The sequence below is a fragment of the Aspergillus ambiguus genome (assembly GCF_047715705.1).
Source record: "Aspergillus ambiguus strain CBS 117.58 unplaced genomic scaffold BDV59scaffold_19, whole genome shotgun sequence".
Classification (NCBI taxonomy): domain Eukaryota; kingdom Fungi; phylum Ascomycota; class Eurotiomycetes; order Eurotiales; family Aspergillaceae; genus Aspergillus; species Aspergillus ambiguus.
The window spans coordinates 12124-28154 of NW_027395532.1; the positions used below are offsets into that span (position 1 = coordinate 12124).

The window sequence follows — 16031 nt, forward strand, 5'->3', positions numbered from 1 at the left end:
TAGGGCGTCATCTTACCTTGAATATTACATGGAACATGCCAACTGCCTATGCTCTCATGCATATCTCGTGCGGATTTATTCCGCCGGGTGGAGATAGATGTCAATGATATAACCGCCATGTCGCTCAATGCTTCCTTCAGTTGCCCTCTTTCCGATAAATGAGATAGAACAACTTCTATGTTCAAGCTTCCGTCAGCAATCAGAAAATTGCTATATATGCATAAAAGAAAACATGGGTTCTGTTGGTAATGGTGAATCGTTGCCGCTGGCAGCGTATCTGTGGCACCGGTAGGTCTCGTTCATTTCCTCGCAAGCACAGGCTTTCTCACCAGTTACCGTAATAGCGTGCGACAATTAGGCGTGCAAAGCGTGATGGGAGTCCCAGGAGATATGAACCTTGAGCTTCTTGATTACATCGATGCAGTCGATGGCTTAAAGTGGGGTAGGATATGTCGCCTACCTATACTGAGAACAGAACAACTGACCCCTCCGCTCCTGTGTAGTCGGAAATGCAAACGAACTCAACGCTGCATACGCAGCAGATGCATATTGTCGAGTCAAAGGCTGCTCTGGAGTCTGTAAGTATTCATCTTCTGGACACGCATGAAACCATCACTAACTTGGCTTTCTACCCCTGTTAGTGGTGACAACAATGGGTGTCGGCGAGCTGAGCGCGCTTAATGGCGTTGCAGGAGCATACACGGAATACGTCAAGCTAATTCATATTGTCGGGACTACATCCACAAAGGCACAAAAGGACCGCGCAATGATTCATCACTGTTTGGGACCGAACCCCGATCATCGGGTATCAGTTCCCAACATCAACCTCCCTTTATATGTCTTTATATCACTTGACTTATTGGCTTGCAGGTCTATTCGAGAATGTCGGAGCCTATCCGGACAGCACATTGCTGGTTGGATAACACCGAAACAGCCCCTGCGGAAATTGACGTAAGGTATCTACCGCATCAGGAAGACACTAGAATACTTACAAACATTTCAGAGGATTTTGCGTGAGTGTTACGTGAGTAGTCTGCCGGTTTACATATTCGTGCCCATGGATATCGTCAAGGCCATGGTTCCAACAACAAGGCTTCACAAATCTCTCGAGTTGGAACCGAGGACGGACAGTGCAGCGTGCCTGTCGGCAGTCGACGCGGTAGTGAAAAGAATTGAAATGGCCCACAGCCCCGTGATAATTGTCGATGCGTTGGTTGCGCGATTTGGCGCAGCAACTGTTGTACGACAGCTCCTCGACGAGACGAGGATTCCCGTATTCGCCACACCCATGGGGAAATCAATCGTCGATGAGACTAAGCCCTACTATCACGGTATCTATAATGGCTCGATCTCCCTCCCAGGTGTTGCTCGGGTCATCGAGAAGACGTCGGATCTAGTCATCGACCTGGGCCCGTGCCACTCGGACTCAAATACTGGGGGCCATTCGAGGAATATCACAAAAGGTGAGGACTATGTCATGGTGACAGCTAATCATGTCACCATTGGCCATGCAACATACCGGAATATCTATATGAAGGATTGTAAGTTGTCCTGACTGAAAAGTATCCTCGCCGCGCTTTAATCGTTCACTCTGACCAGCATACCTTAGTCCTTGCCCATCTGTCAGAAAAACTTGTCGCGCTATACCCATTGCACTCCCTGAGTTGGGATGTACAACTGGCACCGAGCTCTGCCATTCCGGTCGGAGATGACGGATCAATCACACAATCTTGGATCTGGAAGCGCATTGGAGCAATGACACGACCAGGCGACATTGTCCTAGGGGAGTCCGGGACGGCCCAATTCGGGTTTTCTGACTCTCGCTTTGCAGCAGATGTGCAATACATAACCCAAATATACTTTGGGAGTATTGGGTATTCAGTTCCCGCTTGTTTCGGAGCCGCCATAGCCCAGGCGGAATCAGGCTGTGAGGGGGGACGTACCATTCTCGTGGTCGGGGATGGAGCTTTGCAACTGACCGTGCAAGAGATCGGTACGATGATTCGTCATGGGCTGCGCAATATTATTATGTATGATCCTTCCCCTACTCTCTTAAATGGTTGTGATATCTAACCAAGACGACTGATGACGGTAGAATGGTGATCAACAACCAAGGCTATACCATCGAACGGGCAATTCATGGTCCCGATCAAGGTACTAAAATGATTTTTATCCGTTGTGGCATCTCACTAACCGTCAACCTTAAATAAGGGTACAACGACATCGCTACCTGGAATCACCAACTCCTCCTCAGTGCCTTCGGCGAGGACAAAGATGAAGTGAATAGCCACCGTGTAACAACCAAAGCCGATTTCGAAAAGGTGGTTTCCTCATCGGCATTTACAGATATGAATTCGATCCAGCTGGTCGAGATCATGATGGATAAGTATGATATCCCGTGGCAGTTGAAGCAACAAATTGATTTGATTAATGCTCGGAATGCGAAAGCTGGGAGTTGTAAGGAAGATGTCCAATAAGTAGGGTCAGTAGATCGACTGTGACTGTTAAATTACATATATTTCTTGTCCTGTGCCTCTGTTAGCTGAACATGGTTATTCAATCCCTGCTAAGTCGTCAGAAGCATGAGGATGCCTATTCTACTAAAGGTTGCTTTTCGACGGCCGCAGCTCCCTTCTATCGTTCAGCAGCAGGTTACCGGCATTAGTACTATCTTGAAGCCCCTATTCCGACCATTGCACACACGGAACCAAGATTAATCTCGCCTTACTGCCAATAACCAATATAGGAGCTCCAGTGTGCAACTAAATAACCAAGACCGTACAGCACCGACAAACATCTCCCCGGAAACGAGTCCACAGGCAAGTGGATGAATGACCATCTAAAGAGGATACCTGAACGACTTATTCTCCTTGTCCGTCAAGTCATCCAATCCATGCTCTCCAGTCGGAACACCATACTTGCTATCCCGTTTCCGGTTCTGAGCATACATCAAAGCCCGGAAGGCCTGGGCCATGACAAAACAAATCGCAAAGCATATAACGGTTGCTTGGAAACCGGGGTCGTAGCGTGGGGCGTCATTCCTACATGATGTCGAGTTCATATGTTAGGGCCTTAATCGATCTAGGCAGAACCGCTTTCATTCACAGAAGGCTACTTACGCGTCGAATGTGAGTGGTCCGATAATATTCCCCAGCGAATAGCCGACGAACGTCCCCGCTGCCATGGTGGCTTTCTTGGTGTGCCCAGCCACATTCGAGGTTCCCATGGCGATGCACTGCACCCAGGCTGAAGAGAAGAAGTTTATGAGGTAGAATCCCACTATACGGGCGGCGCGTTGGGAGGAGGGAAGCTGCCAGCTGTAGTAAAGAATTCAGTTAACAAGTCCACCATTCCTCCCTTTTCGGAGTAGGGGTGTAGGCATCCTTACATTAAGCAGCTTCCCAGGATGACAGGCACGCAGGCACTGCTCACCACGTAAAGTCGAGAATTGGGTACCTTCCGTCCAATATATCCAGACCCTAGGACGCAGATGAACGCCAACGCCCCAATGGGCATATTTAGCAGTAACGACTCGAACACTGAGAACCCCATTCCGTGGAATATGATGGAGCCGAAGGTGGTAACGGCCCCGCTACCAACACTAGACAGCATGGAGAGGAAGAAGATAAACCAGAAGTGGTACGACAAGAGTGCCTCCTTGACCTGGTACCATTTAAACTGCCGATTCTCCGCACCCGCATTATTACTGCGCACCCGCTCAAGCACGAGTCTCCGTTCCTCCGCCGTGAAACCTTTCGCGGTCTGAGGACTACCGGGGAAGACGAACCAGAGGACCACAGACCAAAGTAGGGTTGCAAGTCCCGCGATGAGGTACATGTACTGCCATGGTCGCAAAGCCCCACCGGTAATATGACCCAGCCCGTAGTTGATCAGTGGAGAGAGAATGTTCGATCCACCACTAAAAGAGTACCAGAGAGAGGAACGGAAGACCTGTTCAGAGTGTGTATACCACATGCCGGTGCAGAGCATGAATGCGGGAGACACGCCACTCTCAATCAGACCTAGCATAAAGCGGTTGACGAGCATGCCAGTATAGCTAGTGCAGGCTGGGGTGCATAGAATGACGACAGCCCATATGAAACAGATGGCAGGGCAGACTTTGCCGACCGTGAATCGCTGCGACAACCATGATATCTGGTGATGTTAGTACTAACCCATCTCCATAGAAATTCCCAACTGCGAGATAACGTACAGGATAACATCCAGCAATGTAGCCAAAGTAGAATATCAACGAGGCCCAGGAATATTTCAGGCCATTCTCAAGGCCGAGATCCTCCCTGAGGCCGAAGATAGCGGCTTGACTGAGAAGGGCCTTATCATAGTATTGGAGAGCATAGGTAAAACACATCTATCGCACGTAGTTAGGTATGCAGAGGGGATATCAGGCCGTAAAGGGGATTGCTTACAACAGGCATTAGACGCAAGTCAGTTTTGCGCAGCAGCTTACGGTTTGTCTCCTCGTCAATGACCAGGATCTCGGAGGGTTCACCGCCATTCTCAACATGTTCATTCTTGATGGAATGCTTAGGGGACTGGGTGTGATCGGTAGCTTTGGCATCCAGCGACATGGTGAAATTGGTGCAAGCAGGCATATCCCTTCAACAAAAGCTGGTGCTGCAGGATATATACCTCGTGAGTCTGGTTCGCTCCTGACCTACCCCTCCTCTCTGACCTCCAACGTTTGATGCGAACGGAGCACCAGGAAATCCATCGAAACGCCATATACGACCCAAAATTCCCCAGTGCGGTTGGCTAGAACTTTTGCGGGGAGGGCGTTCAAATCGCAAGGCCCCATGTCAGTCTCCAGCGGAAATGGCGGAGTTCCCCTCTTAGGTATATCCGACACCGGCGCCAAGCAATCCGACGTCAACATAAAGCGGTCTGCCTTGTAACATAGACAGACTCCCCTGCGGATACTGGTGATGTTGTTGAATTAGAGATGTCCGCGATCACAAGGTACCGTCCAGCGGTACGACATCTCGCTGGGAGATGCATTCAATCTTCCAGGCGTGGTCAATTTGTTTCATCTGTCTGCAGAGTACACACTCATGACGCGGGCCGAAGCGGTAATTCGATTCTCTCTAGTTCGTGGGCGTCAGTGATATTTGCGTCTGGCGTGACTGCATCTGGATTCGCGTTGTGGCAGTTCTCCCAGCCGAAGTCCCCTCAAAATGAGAAGCAGGGCCTTACCTATGCTGATAAGGCAACTATGTTGAAGGTACGGTATGTTCAACGTCAGCTGTGTGCATGGTGCTGATCACGTGAGGACGCGACTAGGGTGTCCAAGCCATCTCTGATGCACTCGGCCCGGACTCAGTGACAACAGACACAGATGATATTGAGTCACATTCATATTCAGAAGTGTCGACGTCACAATGTGCAGCGAGACCAGTAGCCGTTGTCACTCCCAAGACCACTGATGAAGTTTCGGTTATTGCACGGATATGTTCTGAGTACAAAATTCCTATGAGTAAGTCCGTCCCTATGTTTTGCGATTACGGGACGGTTTCTAACGGATTTAGTACCGTTTGCTGGCGGGTCAAGTGTCGAGGGGAACTTCACCGCTCCGTATTCGGGTATCAGTGTCGATTTTTCTCAGATGAATCAGATTATCGCGTTTCACAAGGACGAGTACGCCTGAACTTATAGGTCATGGGATTTTGGCTAATGGGCATGGTAGTATGGATGTTGTTGTTCAGCCTGGAGTCAATTGGATGGACCTTAACGATAAGATCAAAGAGAGTGGTCTCTTCCTTCCCCTGGACCCGAGTCCGACTGTAGGTTCGTTTCATTCTTACTAGCTGCGCTTTTGACTAATGTCAATTATAGGCCCTTGTCGGAGGCATGGTCGCTACAAACTGCAGGTATTGCTCCGATTAGAGATTTTCAGCGTCAGGGTGCGATAAAGGGCAACAAAAGAAAGCTGATGTCCTCTTAAAAGCGGAACAAACGCAGTCAGATATGGTACAATGAAGGACTGGGTCATCAACCTCACCGTTGTCTTGGCAGATGGCTCCGTTATCAAAACCAGGCGCCGGCCACGGTATCTTGACCTCCGGGACTTGCAAATTTGGTGCAGTATCTGACAGAAGATAGAAAAACCTCAGCTGGTTACAACCTCAACGCTCTGTTTACCGGCTCCGAAGGTACCCTCGGAATGATCACGGAAATCACACTCAAACTAGCTCCAATCCCAGAAGCCCTGAGTGTGGCAGTTGCTACGTTCCCTTCCGTTAAGGATGCAGTAGCTTGTACCACGAAGATAATGCGGCAGGGGATTCCCGTCGCCGCCGTTGAGTTGATGGACGAAGTGCAAATGAGCGTGATTAACAGGAATGGAGGTGCAGGTGGGAGAAACTGGGAAGAGAAGCCCACATTACTGTTCAAGTAAGCCAGATACCCCTTTGGACTTCTGCGCACCGACTTTGCTGAACGCCAGATAGATTTTCCGGTTCGGACCAATCGATACCCACTGATATCGAACGCGTCGAAAAGATAATCTCCCAAGGGGGAGGCAGTTCGTTCGAGTTCGCGAAGACTGAGCAAGAAATGCACAACCTTTGGGCCGCTCGTAAGGAGGCCATTTGGGCGATGTCTGCACAGAGGCCCGAGGGGACACGACTATGGTCCACTGATGTCGCAGTGCCATTGTCCAGCTTACCGGAGATAATTGGTTAGTCATGGCGTTCATCGTTCAAGGATGTGGACAGGAAGCTAATCCACTCGTTGATATAGAGTTGTCGAAGAAAGAGTCTAGTGCGCTTGGTTTGTTTTCCAGCGTATTGGGACATGTCGGCGATGGAAACTTCCATCAGGCTGTCATGTATAATCCGGATGATTTGTCAGAGACCTTGGGAGTACAGGAATGTGTAAGGAGGATGGTCCATAGAGCGGTTGAGATGGATGGGACTGTTTCAGTATGTCAGCTTTGCAAATTCGACAAGCGGACCTCAGAAGACTGACACAGATAGGGCGAGCACGGGATTGGGTTGGGAAAGAAGGAGTGCTTAGTGGAAGAGCTTGGACCGGAGACTATCGCCGTTATGCGCACGTTGAAGCGGAGTTTAGACCCTCAGTACGTCCCTTTCCTTATACAGCATGTCTGGTACTGACAACCATTAGCTTCCTGATGAATCCTGGCAAGGTATTTCAACCGTGAGGCCGCGATTCGGCACTATCTGGATGAAAACTGAAGTCTTTCCATCGCTCCTTTGGTCGAACTTATCTAGAACAGGGGAATAACTTCGAAAGCGACGGGGGTAGCTCACGGGGCATCATGTGAGCAATACGTATTCCAAGGCAGGACAGCAAGGAAGGGTTCAAAATGCGAGACGGGGTTTTGTTTGGTCTAAAATAGTTCTATTAGCACGTAACGGTAGAAACCTAGACCTCAACATGTCTGAAGAAATTGCTTGTCGCAGCAGCTAGTATGGCAGTCTGTCGTAAATAACCTCCTGACACAGGATATATTTCGGCTTAGATGAAAACCTTGACAGCCTAATAAATCTGTCTTCTAAGTATCTTCAGTGAAACCAAAAAAAAAAAAAAAAAGAACCTGCAAAACTGAGCATCTCATCGTATCAGAGGGACACAGACGTTCTCAATGGCCATGAGAACTTGGTCCAAGTATATTGACTTTTCCAACTGGCTTCGCTAGCTAGACGCTCGACGTCCAATTAGCTGATCTAGGCCCGCAAACGTCTTACTACCCAGTCCTCGTAGGATGTTATTTACCCCGTCGGGGATGTCGGGGGTGAAAGGGTCGCCGTCGGATATTTTCTAAATGGAAGTTGCGCCTTCCGCCAAGTATTACCCCAGAATGACCTTCCTCACCCTGCGGGGCCCCAGATCCCCAATTAGAACCCCTATCAATGCCATGCGGATGTTCGAGGAAAATGTACCGTATACCAATATACAGCGATTCCAAGGCAACGGCTGCTATAAATACGGCTTCATGGGAGCTGTCCAATTCAGAACAACACCCACTGTATATCCACTATATCTTTCTCTCTATGCTACAAAGTGCCTATCAATATCCTACCTACAATTCGTCCGACGATGCAGCCTCTCATCCTACTAGTGACCAGTGCCCTCTGCGTTATGTCCCAGGCAGCGCCACTGGTGGCACGCGCAACCCTGACACAGGTCACCGACTTTGGTGCCAACCCAGCTGGAATCAGAATGTATATCTACGTTCCTGACAGTGTTGCCGCTTCACCTGGAATTGTGGTTTCCCTCCATGGTGCCTCTGGAAATGCCCAGCAACAGTATCAATCGACACCTTATGCCAGGCTTGCCGACCAGTATGGGTTCATCGCCATATACCCCGAGTCACCCCAAGGAGCTTGGGATGCAACATCAAGTCAATCACTTGTACACAATGGGGGAGGCGCCAGTCAGGCGATTGCTAATATGGCCAAATACGTCCTTAGCACCTACAGAGCCGATGCGAACAAGGTGTTTGTATCGGGGATCTCCTCAGGTGGTACCATGGCGGTAGGTTCCTCGTCCCTTTAAAACAGGGAGTAGTAATATTCGTGTTTTATAGCATCCCTGATAATGAAGTGTTGCAGAATACCATGGCAGGGGCATACCCAGACGTCTTCAAAGGGGCTATCATCTACTCTGCTGGTTCGGCGGATAACATTCGCAACATGTATCCAGGATATACTGGCAGTTATCCAAAGATACAGATTTATCTCGGAGCTCAAGATACCATAATTGGATCAAGTGCCTTGAACACGACCCTTGCTGCGTGGGCTCCAGTTCTCGGGTACGATACCACGCCTAATCAGGTGCTCGCCAACACCCCTGTAAGAAGCTGGACGACCTACGTTCTCGGAAGCAAACTAGAGGGCATATGGGCAGGAGGGGTCGGACATCCCGTCCCAACACAGGGTGATGAGGACATGAAGTGGTGGGGGTTTGCGGTGTGACAGCTTCTGCCTCTATGTCTGGTGCGGCGTTGCGTTACATAGCTGTGGTTTTTCCAGGGTGAAGAACGATATAAGTGCATAGTGGATAGTAGCTTTCCTCAGAGTCTAATGAAATCGCTTGGCAGATGCATGGCATTCCTAGACACAGTATGGGCCAATTTGACTTGTCTAGAGGCATAAAAGTTCACCGGAGGAGGAGGGGGGAGAGAGAGTAAAGCTGCAGGCTGCAGCATTGGAACTTCGTTCTCCTAGGCATGCCCCATGCTCACCCCTTGGAGTGGCCGAGGTTTTATGCATTCACAACCGCTCATGAAATGTGTGAAGGAAGACATGAAGAGCGTTGTGCCATCGTCACATGACTGGCGCCTACAGATGCGTGATCCTGACTAGAATTTGGTCGCGACTTGGCAGAGTGGTTTGCGGGAGTTTTGGGCTGTGGTGGATCATGGCCCAATCAAGTAAATAATAGAGCTTCGTATACGGAATAAATTCCGTATACAATCTTCCAAACAATCTGATATTCATAGTGTATATAAACCCTCAAGTTTTCAGATGTGAATAAGAACAATCAATATTCCTCTGGATCACAACATAGGCAAGCGCTTGCGTTGTTTAACGTACCTAACACTGAACATTGTTGAGTATCACGGTGGTTGAATCTTGCAGCAGGGATTGATAATGGATATATATGAGGCGTCCCGCCCTGTGAAGATAACCACTTAAGTTAACCAAATAGAATCAGTCTATTCTTACTTCAACAGGATTCTTGGCGGGTACCCACGTTCGTTTGTTCGTTCGTTCATTTGAACTGTGGTGAATCAGCATTCTTCTAGGTAGACCATTCCTACTAGGCTAAAGTTAGGTGTCAGAAAATTTCGATTGGAAGGGAGACATATTAATGAAAACAATTATCGACTACACGTCTGCCCAGAGCTACATCATGATATAAATCCTAGTCGCCGCTAGAGTTTCCCGAGGCAGGAGGTTCCTCCCCGGAATCTGTCTCCATGCCTGACAGAAAAAAGGGGAACTAGAAAGCTTCCCATGAGGGATCAGATGGTATTTTAGTTCTCTGAAAGGCCGAGGGACCCCATGCCAGAAATTTTGACCCACACGAGAAGACGTAAGATCTATTTTTTAATCCTGGTCTATCCGAACAATTGTTGGTCGTTTATCACACGCAGACTCAGTTAAAGAGAACATAGATTCTATTGAGCACAAACAATAAGAATATTGCTATATTTCCATTTCAAATTTTATGGTTAGCTGCTGCTAGAGCTAAGAGTTCATGGTGTACCCCCTATCGTAGTCTCTCCGTCACTTGTCTCTTCCGTTGACTAGGCCATCTTCATTAAACTCGTATCTCGTCTCCCGATCCTAAACAGACTGTTAGTCAAAGTGGATTAACAATTCAAGTTATAGCTTTACCCAGTATTTGTTGAACCCGACGCCTTCACACACTTCGGAATATCCCAGGATCATAGGTGGGGCTCCAGTGGTCATACTGCGCTTCAACGCATCCAAGGTCTCGCGGATACTCTTCAGTTTGGCCGCCACCAGTGTCCAGGGGTACGCAACTGCGCAAAATCCTAGAGCTGCAAGGTCCTTGGCCGACAGATTATCCGTCTTACCCCCTTCGATAATGTTGGCAAAGACGGGTATTTGAACCTCCTCCACACATCTCTTCATCGCGTCACGGTCAGGCAAGGCCTCAACAAAGACAGCGTCAACTCCAATACGTTTGAATTCTTTGGCACGAGTGAGAGCCTCATCCCACCCATGAATCAAGGCGTCGGTTCGCGCGAGGATAAAGATGTCTTGGCCCTCGTTGCGGGCATCCACGGCAGCTTGAATCCGCGCATATGCTTCGCCCCGAGAAACAACGGATTTCCCTTTCGTGTGTCCGCATCCTGTAATACCCAAAGGTAAGTCCAATGTCCATACACAAGCTAAGAGTCAAGGGTCTAAGGGCTTACTCTTCGGCCATGTCTGATCTTCAATCATTACCCCGGCTGCTCCAGCGGCAGCATAACATTCGACCGTCCGCTTCACATTCATCGGACCTCCATATCCCGTGTCTCCGTCTGCCATTACAGGAATACTGGTAACACGCACAGCTTCCTGTATTTTATGGCATACGTCTTCCAAGGCGATGTATCCTGTGTCAGGAAGACCTAATGCACTTGCCATAGCGTACCCTGCAAGGAAGACAATAGGGAAGCCGGCTTCTTCAACCAGACGTGAAGATAACCCATCATAGGAACAGGCGTGGGCGATAATCTTTGTTGGATCATGATGGGCCTCAAGCATCATTGTCCGTAGGCGAGAAGCCTGAGCTGAGGGTATCTTACCACGCACATTCTTCAGTGTCAGACTCACGTCCGAAGTAACACCACTGCTGTTTGCAATGGTATTTTCGGGTGTGCTAAATTGGAAAGGGTACGGGGTGGTATGCCCAACGGTCATATCGAACTGCGCGAATATGGGAGTAATCAGATCTCCAAAGTTACAAGTGTATTGCTAGAAAAAATAATCAGTTCCCCTATGATTTTGGTCAATTATATACTTTTCCCCCTCACAAGTCCAAGTGACATCCGCGGGTATTGGAAGAGCGGATAATTGGCAATATCCGCGCTAGAAATATCCGTACACCTTCAGTTCGGCTTAATCCCCTTTTTACCCCATGGGAAATCCGGGGTATTGCGGGGATGCAGCTTACTCTAAAACCATATAAAGGAGTATTCCTAGTCCCATTGGAAGGCATATCTCAATGTCCCCATAGGAGGCCATCCTGACCCCATACGCCGCCCATAAACATGGATAAGGAGAGACAGGAGACATGCCATGTGGAAATGGCTCAGCCTTGCCACGAAAAAGACTCCCAAAGAATTACTGTGCAGGCTGCCGACCAGGCTTCTATTTGCAGGAAGGTGAGTTACGACCAATGTTTCGCCACTATCACTTGCTAGTCTATAACTAAAATTCCCAGTTTGACCGACGTGTATTACCCATAGTCTGCATTCTTTACACCCTGTCCTATCTTGATCGAGGTCTGTCCTTGCTTCATATCCTACGGCTTAAGATGCTAATCCCCAATGTGGCTATTAGGAAACATCGGTAATGCCAAAACTGCTGGCATCGACAGTGATCTCGGGCTTAATGATTATCAATGGTCGTGGGTTCTGTACTCGTTTTACATTTGCTATATCTTGTTTGAATGGACTACGGTCCTATGGAAAATCTTTCCAGCACATATATACGTCTCCATTCTTTGTATCTGGTACGTTGTTATTTATCGTCGCACCAGACCCATTGACTGAATCTTCGCCAGCTGGGGAGCTGCTGCAATGTGCAGTGGTGCCGTTACCAACATGGCAGAACTGGTTGTCTGTCGCTGTCTCCTGGGAGTTTTCGAAGCTGCTTTTGGAGCCGGTGCCCCTTATTTCCTCTCGATGTTCTACCAAAGACATGAATTGGGTTTTCGCACGTCTTTGCTGCTGGGGATGTCACCAGTGGCCAACTGCTTTGCCAGCGCGTTGGCGTACGGAATCACTAGGATTAGACACTCGATCGGCCCTTGGAGATTCCTTTTTATCATTGGTAGGTTGCTCATAGTACTTTCTATTCCAAAGGCCCGAGGGGCATACTGATACGTGGGTCTTCAATGCAACAGAAGGTGCCCCGACCGTATTATTCGCCCCTGTCGTCTTCTTCTTTCTCCCCGACTCCCCCGGGTCGGCCAAGTTTCTCACGGAACATGAGCAAACTCAAGCTGTAGAGCGACTACAGACGGTGGATAGAACTGCAAAATCCAGAATGGACTGGAAGCAGGTCTTCCGCGGGTTAACCGATTACAAGAACTACATCCACATGTCGATCCATTTCTGTTGCAATTACTCCTTCGCAGGGCTGTCCAATTTCCTCCCCACAATCATCGAAGAGATGGGATATGCCTCTATCAACGCGCAAGGGCTTGCGGCTCCACCGTATTTTGCATCTTTTCTGCTATGTGTCGTCGCCGCAATCATCTCCGATCGATGGGGGAAGCGAGGCCTGACCATAACTTTTTTCGCAACAATGGGGATGGTCGGGTATCTGATTCTGGCAGCCGTTCAATCAGAGACCCGGCCAGGAGTCAGGTATTTCGGCATATGGTTGGCGACGTGCGGTATCTTTCCAGCTCTCTGTATTAACATCACCTGGCTACTCAATAACCAGGGGGGAGATTCCAAGAAGGGTGCTGGAATGGCCATATTAGCTATATTTGGTCAATGCTCCAGCTTTGTGAGTAGCTCAGCATTCCCAGACTCTGAAAGGTTTGTTCGCCTTCCTTCGAATGGAGTACTTCGTGCTCTTGCGCGCCTTATAGTACAATTATAGCCGACTAATGGTTCGAAATAGTCCGTTCTACGTTCGCGGATGCGCTATTGGATGCGCGTTGAGTGGAGTGATTGCATTGTTAGCTCTAGGTCTATACGCTAAGTTGGCCCATGAAAACCGACGACGAGATAGGGTGTACGGCAAGGTCGATCGGGATATCCGTGTAGATGTGACGGAAGATGGAGATCAGAATACTCAGTTCCGTTATCTCACTTAAGTCTCACCCGGTTCCTACTTGAGTAAAGCCTGGATTTAGGTGTATCAGTAGCAATATGAGAGTTTATAAGCTTAAAGGACAATATATACTGCGTACACGCTAATGCTCCGTATGACCATCCACGGGTATTAACCCCGCATTTTCATTTAGCTTCCACACTTCCACATCCCGGCTATTGAGATCAACCAGCTGCACAACATGCATCGGCCACCGCGAAGTCGAACTGCCCAAGGCTATCACTATCGCCGGACGTACAAGGCATGTATACCTTGTCGTGAGAGAAAAGTCAAGTGTCGAATTGTCAATGAACATCCATGCGCACGTTGTGCCAAGATGGGGATAGAGTGCCAATTCACAGCGAAGAAACCATGGGCTCGGGAAACAACAGGTGTTGGATATCTTCTCTCATATTTGATCATACACTAATATATAACTAGACTCATTGGACTCACGGAGGACAGAGACACTGGAGCATTCTTCGGGGCCGGGTTCCACCAGTGGTGAGTGCTCAATACTCTCCTCATATGAAAATGATTCTGACACGACGGAGGCATCCCCCATATATGCTATCCTATGACGACAGATGGCAATACATCGCGTCTTCACAGAATTGTTTCAAACCACAATGATGCCCTAGATATCCTATTTCACATTGTTTCCCCAGAAAATCGTGATACGAACAGACAAAGTATCCGGGCCACGGCAAACCAAGCTCTACCGCAAGACGCAGACCCTCACCCGGAAGTTCTCCGTATGTGGAACGCCTGTCGCTTCGTAAAGATGGGTTGGTTTACCGCTCGAGAGGCAATAACGCTAGTTGACTTGTTTGTGCCCCATCTTCTACTTTTCCGAAAATTCCTAACATATGCCTGCAGTTTCTTCAGGCGGATAGCGCCTTATACACCGATCGTTACTGACTTCTACTCCTATCACTCAAATCATTATTGGCTCATAACGCAGGAGCCAACTCTCTGCTGTGTCATCCTCTTGATCTCTTCCAGGCATGATGTTCTCGCCAAAGCAGGGGGTTCCTCGCGTGGACATTCCATCCATAATAGGCTTTGGCAGCATTGTCAACATCTCATTCTCAGAATCATGTTGGGCCAAGAAAAGCTTTCCAAGGCCAAAACACGTCATATTGGATCTATTGAAGCATTACTGCTTTTAGCGGAGTGGTACCCGCGAGCATTGCATTTCCCACCCGAGAATGATGGCTGGGATTCCGATCTGATTCTTACTGTACCAGACAAGAGGGATCCGCCTGCAACGTCGGAAGAAACAGTCACACTAAAGGATAGATGGCGGGAGGATGTTATTGAACCGACTCGACGAACAGATCGAATGGCTTGGATGGTTCTCAGCTCTGCTTTAGCATTAAGCCATGAGCTGGACGTCTTCCGGCCGAAACCGGAATCTATGTATCAGTCCAAAGACGAAGGTACGATGCCTAGCAGTTCCAAGAGCAATACGCAATCCCAAAATTCCAATGCGAACTCGACGACGGTGCTAGGGCCGGGGCTCGATGTCGATATCTATCTGAAGCACCTGGAGCGCAGGAGAAGACGACTCCCACCATTGCTACTAGTATATGTGAACCTTTTGGCGGCCAGAATTGGCTGTACATCCCCGATGGCGACTATCCTCCCACCAGAAGTCTGGGAGCGTTTGATAGACTCTGCTGAAGACCTGGAATGGGTGAGATTCATGGCATCATGGGTCGAGCTGACTAGGCTGGCAAAGGGGATAGCCGATCAATACTTTCCTCTGGTTTCTATGTCCGCTGAGCAGCGGCAACATACAAAGTCTCTGGATCGATGGAGGGATTGCTTAGCAGACTGGCAAGATCGAAGACCACGTCTTCTCCAAGGTATTGACTCACTGCCTGCTGAACCAGCTCTGTCCAGACGCGGCTAACATATAGTAAGAAAATCCACTCAACGATATCCTAAACATCGATTACCATTACTTGGTTATATTCATCAACTCAATAAAGATGCAGTCAATGGTCACTGAGAAACTTTGGCATGCCGACACAGAAGTAAGGCAAGCACTCAAGCCTCGTGACCTGGAATGTGTAGAGGAGATTGTGGCCAGTTCGTGCTCTATCCTCCAGTGGATAACGCGTCTTGGAGAGCAAGTTCCAAGCCCTATTCAGTACCTCCCGATCAGTGTATTTCATCGGGTGATCAGCACATCCATATTTCTCCTGAAGGGATTAGCGCTCGGTGTGAGAACAGTTCGTGCTAGAGAATGTCTCGACCTGTTGGATGAAGTATCACAAGCGTTGCAGATCCATGCACTAGATGATATCCATCTCGTTGCTCGATATGCAACGCTTTTAAAAATTCACCTCGAGAGATTCGGCAAATCATTCAACAATACATCTGCACCCGACTCTGACGAAGGCGCAGTCAGTGCCGCTTCCACGGATCATCCAGCGGTCGTTGTGGGATTAGACAATGGAGGCTCTCCAAGGG

General features: G+C 48.8%; 7 protein-coding genes across 7 annotated transcripts; 5 read left to right on the top strand and 2 right to left on the bottom strand.

Moving 5' to 3' along the window:
- Positions 1-232: 232 nt before the first annotated feature.
- Positions 233-2477, top strand: BDV59DRAFT_202536 (alpha-keto acid decarboxylase family protein; the record flags this gene model as incomplete). The annotated part of the gene is made up of 9 exons (XM_073694059.1): positions 233-288; positions 345-442; positions 504-578; positions 642-805; positions 871-951; positions 1004-1541; positions 1610-2030; positions 2096-2154; positions 2212-2477. The coding sequence occupies 9 exons, from the start codon at positions 233-235 to the stop codon at positions 2475-2477; spliced, it is 1758 nt and encodes a 585-aa protein (XP_073547152.1).
- Positions 2478-2524: 47 nt separating this feature from the next.
- On the bottom strand, positions 2525-4786 carry BDV59DRAFT_40666 (putative MFS transporter). Its single transcript, XM_073696334.1, has 5 exons — positions 4428-4786; positions 4214-4369; positions 3389-4155; positions 3120-3317; positions 2525-3041 (listed from the first exon to the last, which is right to left on the bottom strand). The coding sequence occupies exons 1-5, from the start codon at positions 4611-4613 to the stop codon at positions 2840-2842; spliced, it is 1509 nt and encodes a 502-aa protein (XP_073547153.1). The 5' UTR covers positions 4614-4786; the 3' UTR covers positions 2525-2839.
- Positions 4787-5230: 444 nt separating this feature from the next.
- BDV59DRAFT_202538 (putative D-lactate dehydrogenase (cytochrome)) lies at positions 5231-7180 on the top strand (the record flags this gene model as incomplete). Its single annotated transcript, XM_073694060.1, has 11 exons — positions 5231-5239; positions 5299-5491; positions 5544-5652; positions 5702-5798; positions 5851-5885; positions 5963-6064; positions 6118-6408; positions 6465-6694; positions 6757-6938; positions 6993-7096; positions 7144-7180. The coding sequence occupies 11 exons, from the start codon at positions 5231-5233 to the stop codon at positions 7178-7180; spliced, it is 1389 nt and encodes a 462-aa protein (XP_073547154.1).
- An 899-nt stretch (positions 7181-8079) lies between these two features.
- On the top strand, positions 8080-8957 carry BDV59DRAFT_202539 (alpha/beta hydrolase family esterase; the record flags this gene model as incomplete). Its single annotated transcript, XM_073694061.1, has 2 exons — positions 8080-8517; positions 8595-8957. The coding sequence occupies 2 exons, from the start codon at positions 8080-8082 to the stop codon at positions 8955-8957; spliced, it is 801 nt and encodes a 266-aa protein (XP_073547155.1).
- A 1317-nt stretch (positions 8958-10274) lies between these two features.
- On the bottom strand, positions 10275-11423 carry BDV59DRAFT_193618 (isocitrate lyase/PEP mutase family protein; the record flags this gene model as incomplete). Its single annotated transcript, XM_073692257.1, has 3 exons — positions 10275-10334; positions 10386-10867; positions 10934-11423. The coding sequence occupies 3 exons, from the start codon at positions 11421-11423 to the stop codon at positions 10275-10277; spliced, it is 1032 nt and encodes a 343-aa protein (XP_073547156.1).
- Positions 11424-11773: 350 nt separating this feature from the next.
- BDV59DRAFT_193619 (major facilitator superfamily domain-containing protein) lies at positions 11774-13623 on the top strand (the record flags this gene model as incomplete). The annotated part of the gene is made up of 7 exons (XM_073692258.1): positions 11774-11887; positions 11947-12007; positions 12066-12237; positions 12289-12557; positions 12631-13273; positions 13359-13500; positions 13606-13623. The coding sequence occupies 7 exons, from the start codon at positions 11774-11776 to the stop codon at positions 13621-13623; spliced, it is 1419 nt and encodes a 472-aa protein (XP_073547157.1).
- A 335-nt stretch (positions 13624-13958) lies between these two features.
- On the top strand, positions 13959-15510 carry BDV59DRAFT_40733 (uncharacterized protein). The gene has a single exon (XM_073696336.1). It carries the CDS (start codon positions 14128-14130, stop codon positions 15466-15468), a length of 1341 nt encoding a protein of 446 aa, XP_073547158.1. The 5' UTR covers positions 13959-14127; the 3' UTR covers positions 15469-15510.
- Positions 15511-16031: the final 521 nt, after the last annotated feature.

Coding starts and splice junctions, on each gene's coding strand:
- BDV59DRAFT_40666 (XM_073696334.1), bottom strand. CDS start 4,613: ATGCCTGCTTGCACCAATTTCACCATGTCGCTGGATGCCAAAGCTACC. Junction 4,370..4,427: donor ACTTGCGTCTAATGCCTGTT/GTAAGCAATCCC, acceptor TACGTGCGATAG/ATGTGTTTTACCTATGCTCT. Junction 4,156..4,213: donor ACATTGCTGGATGTTATCCT/GTACGTTATCTC, acceptor TAACATCACCAG/ATATCATGGTTGTCGCAGCG.
- BDV59DRAFT_40733 (XM_073696336.1), top strand. CDS start 14,128: ATGACGACAGATGGCAATACATCGCGTCTTCACAGAATTGTTTCAAAC.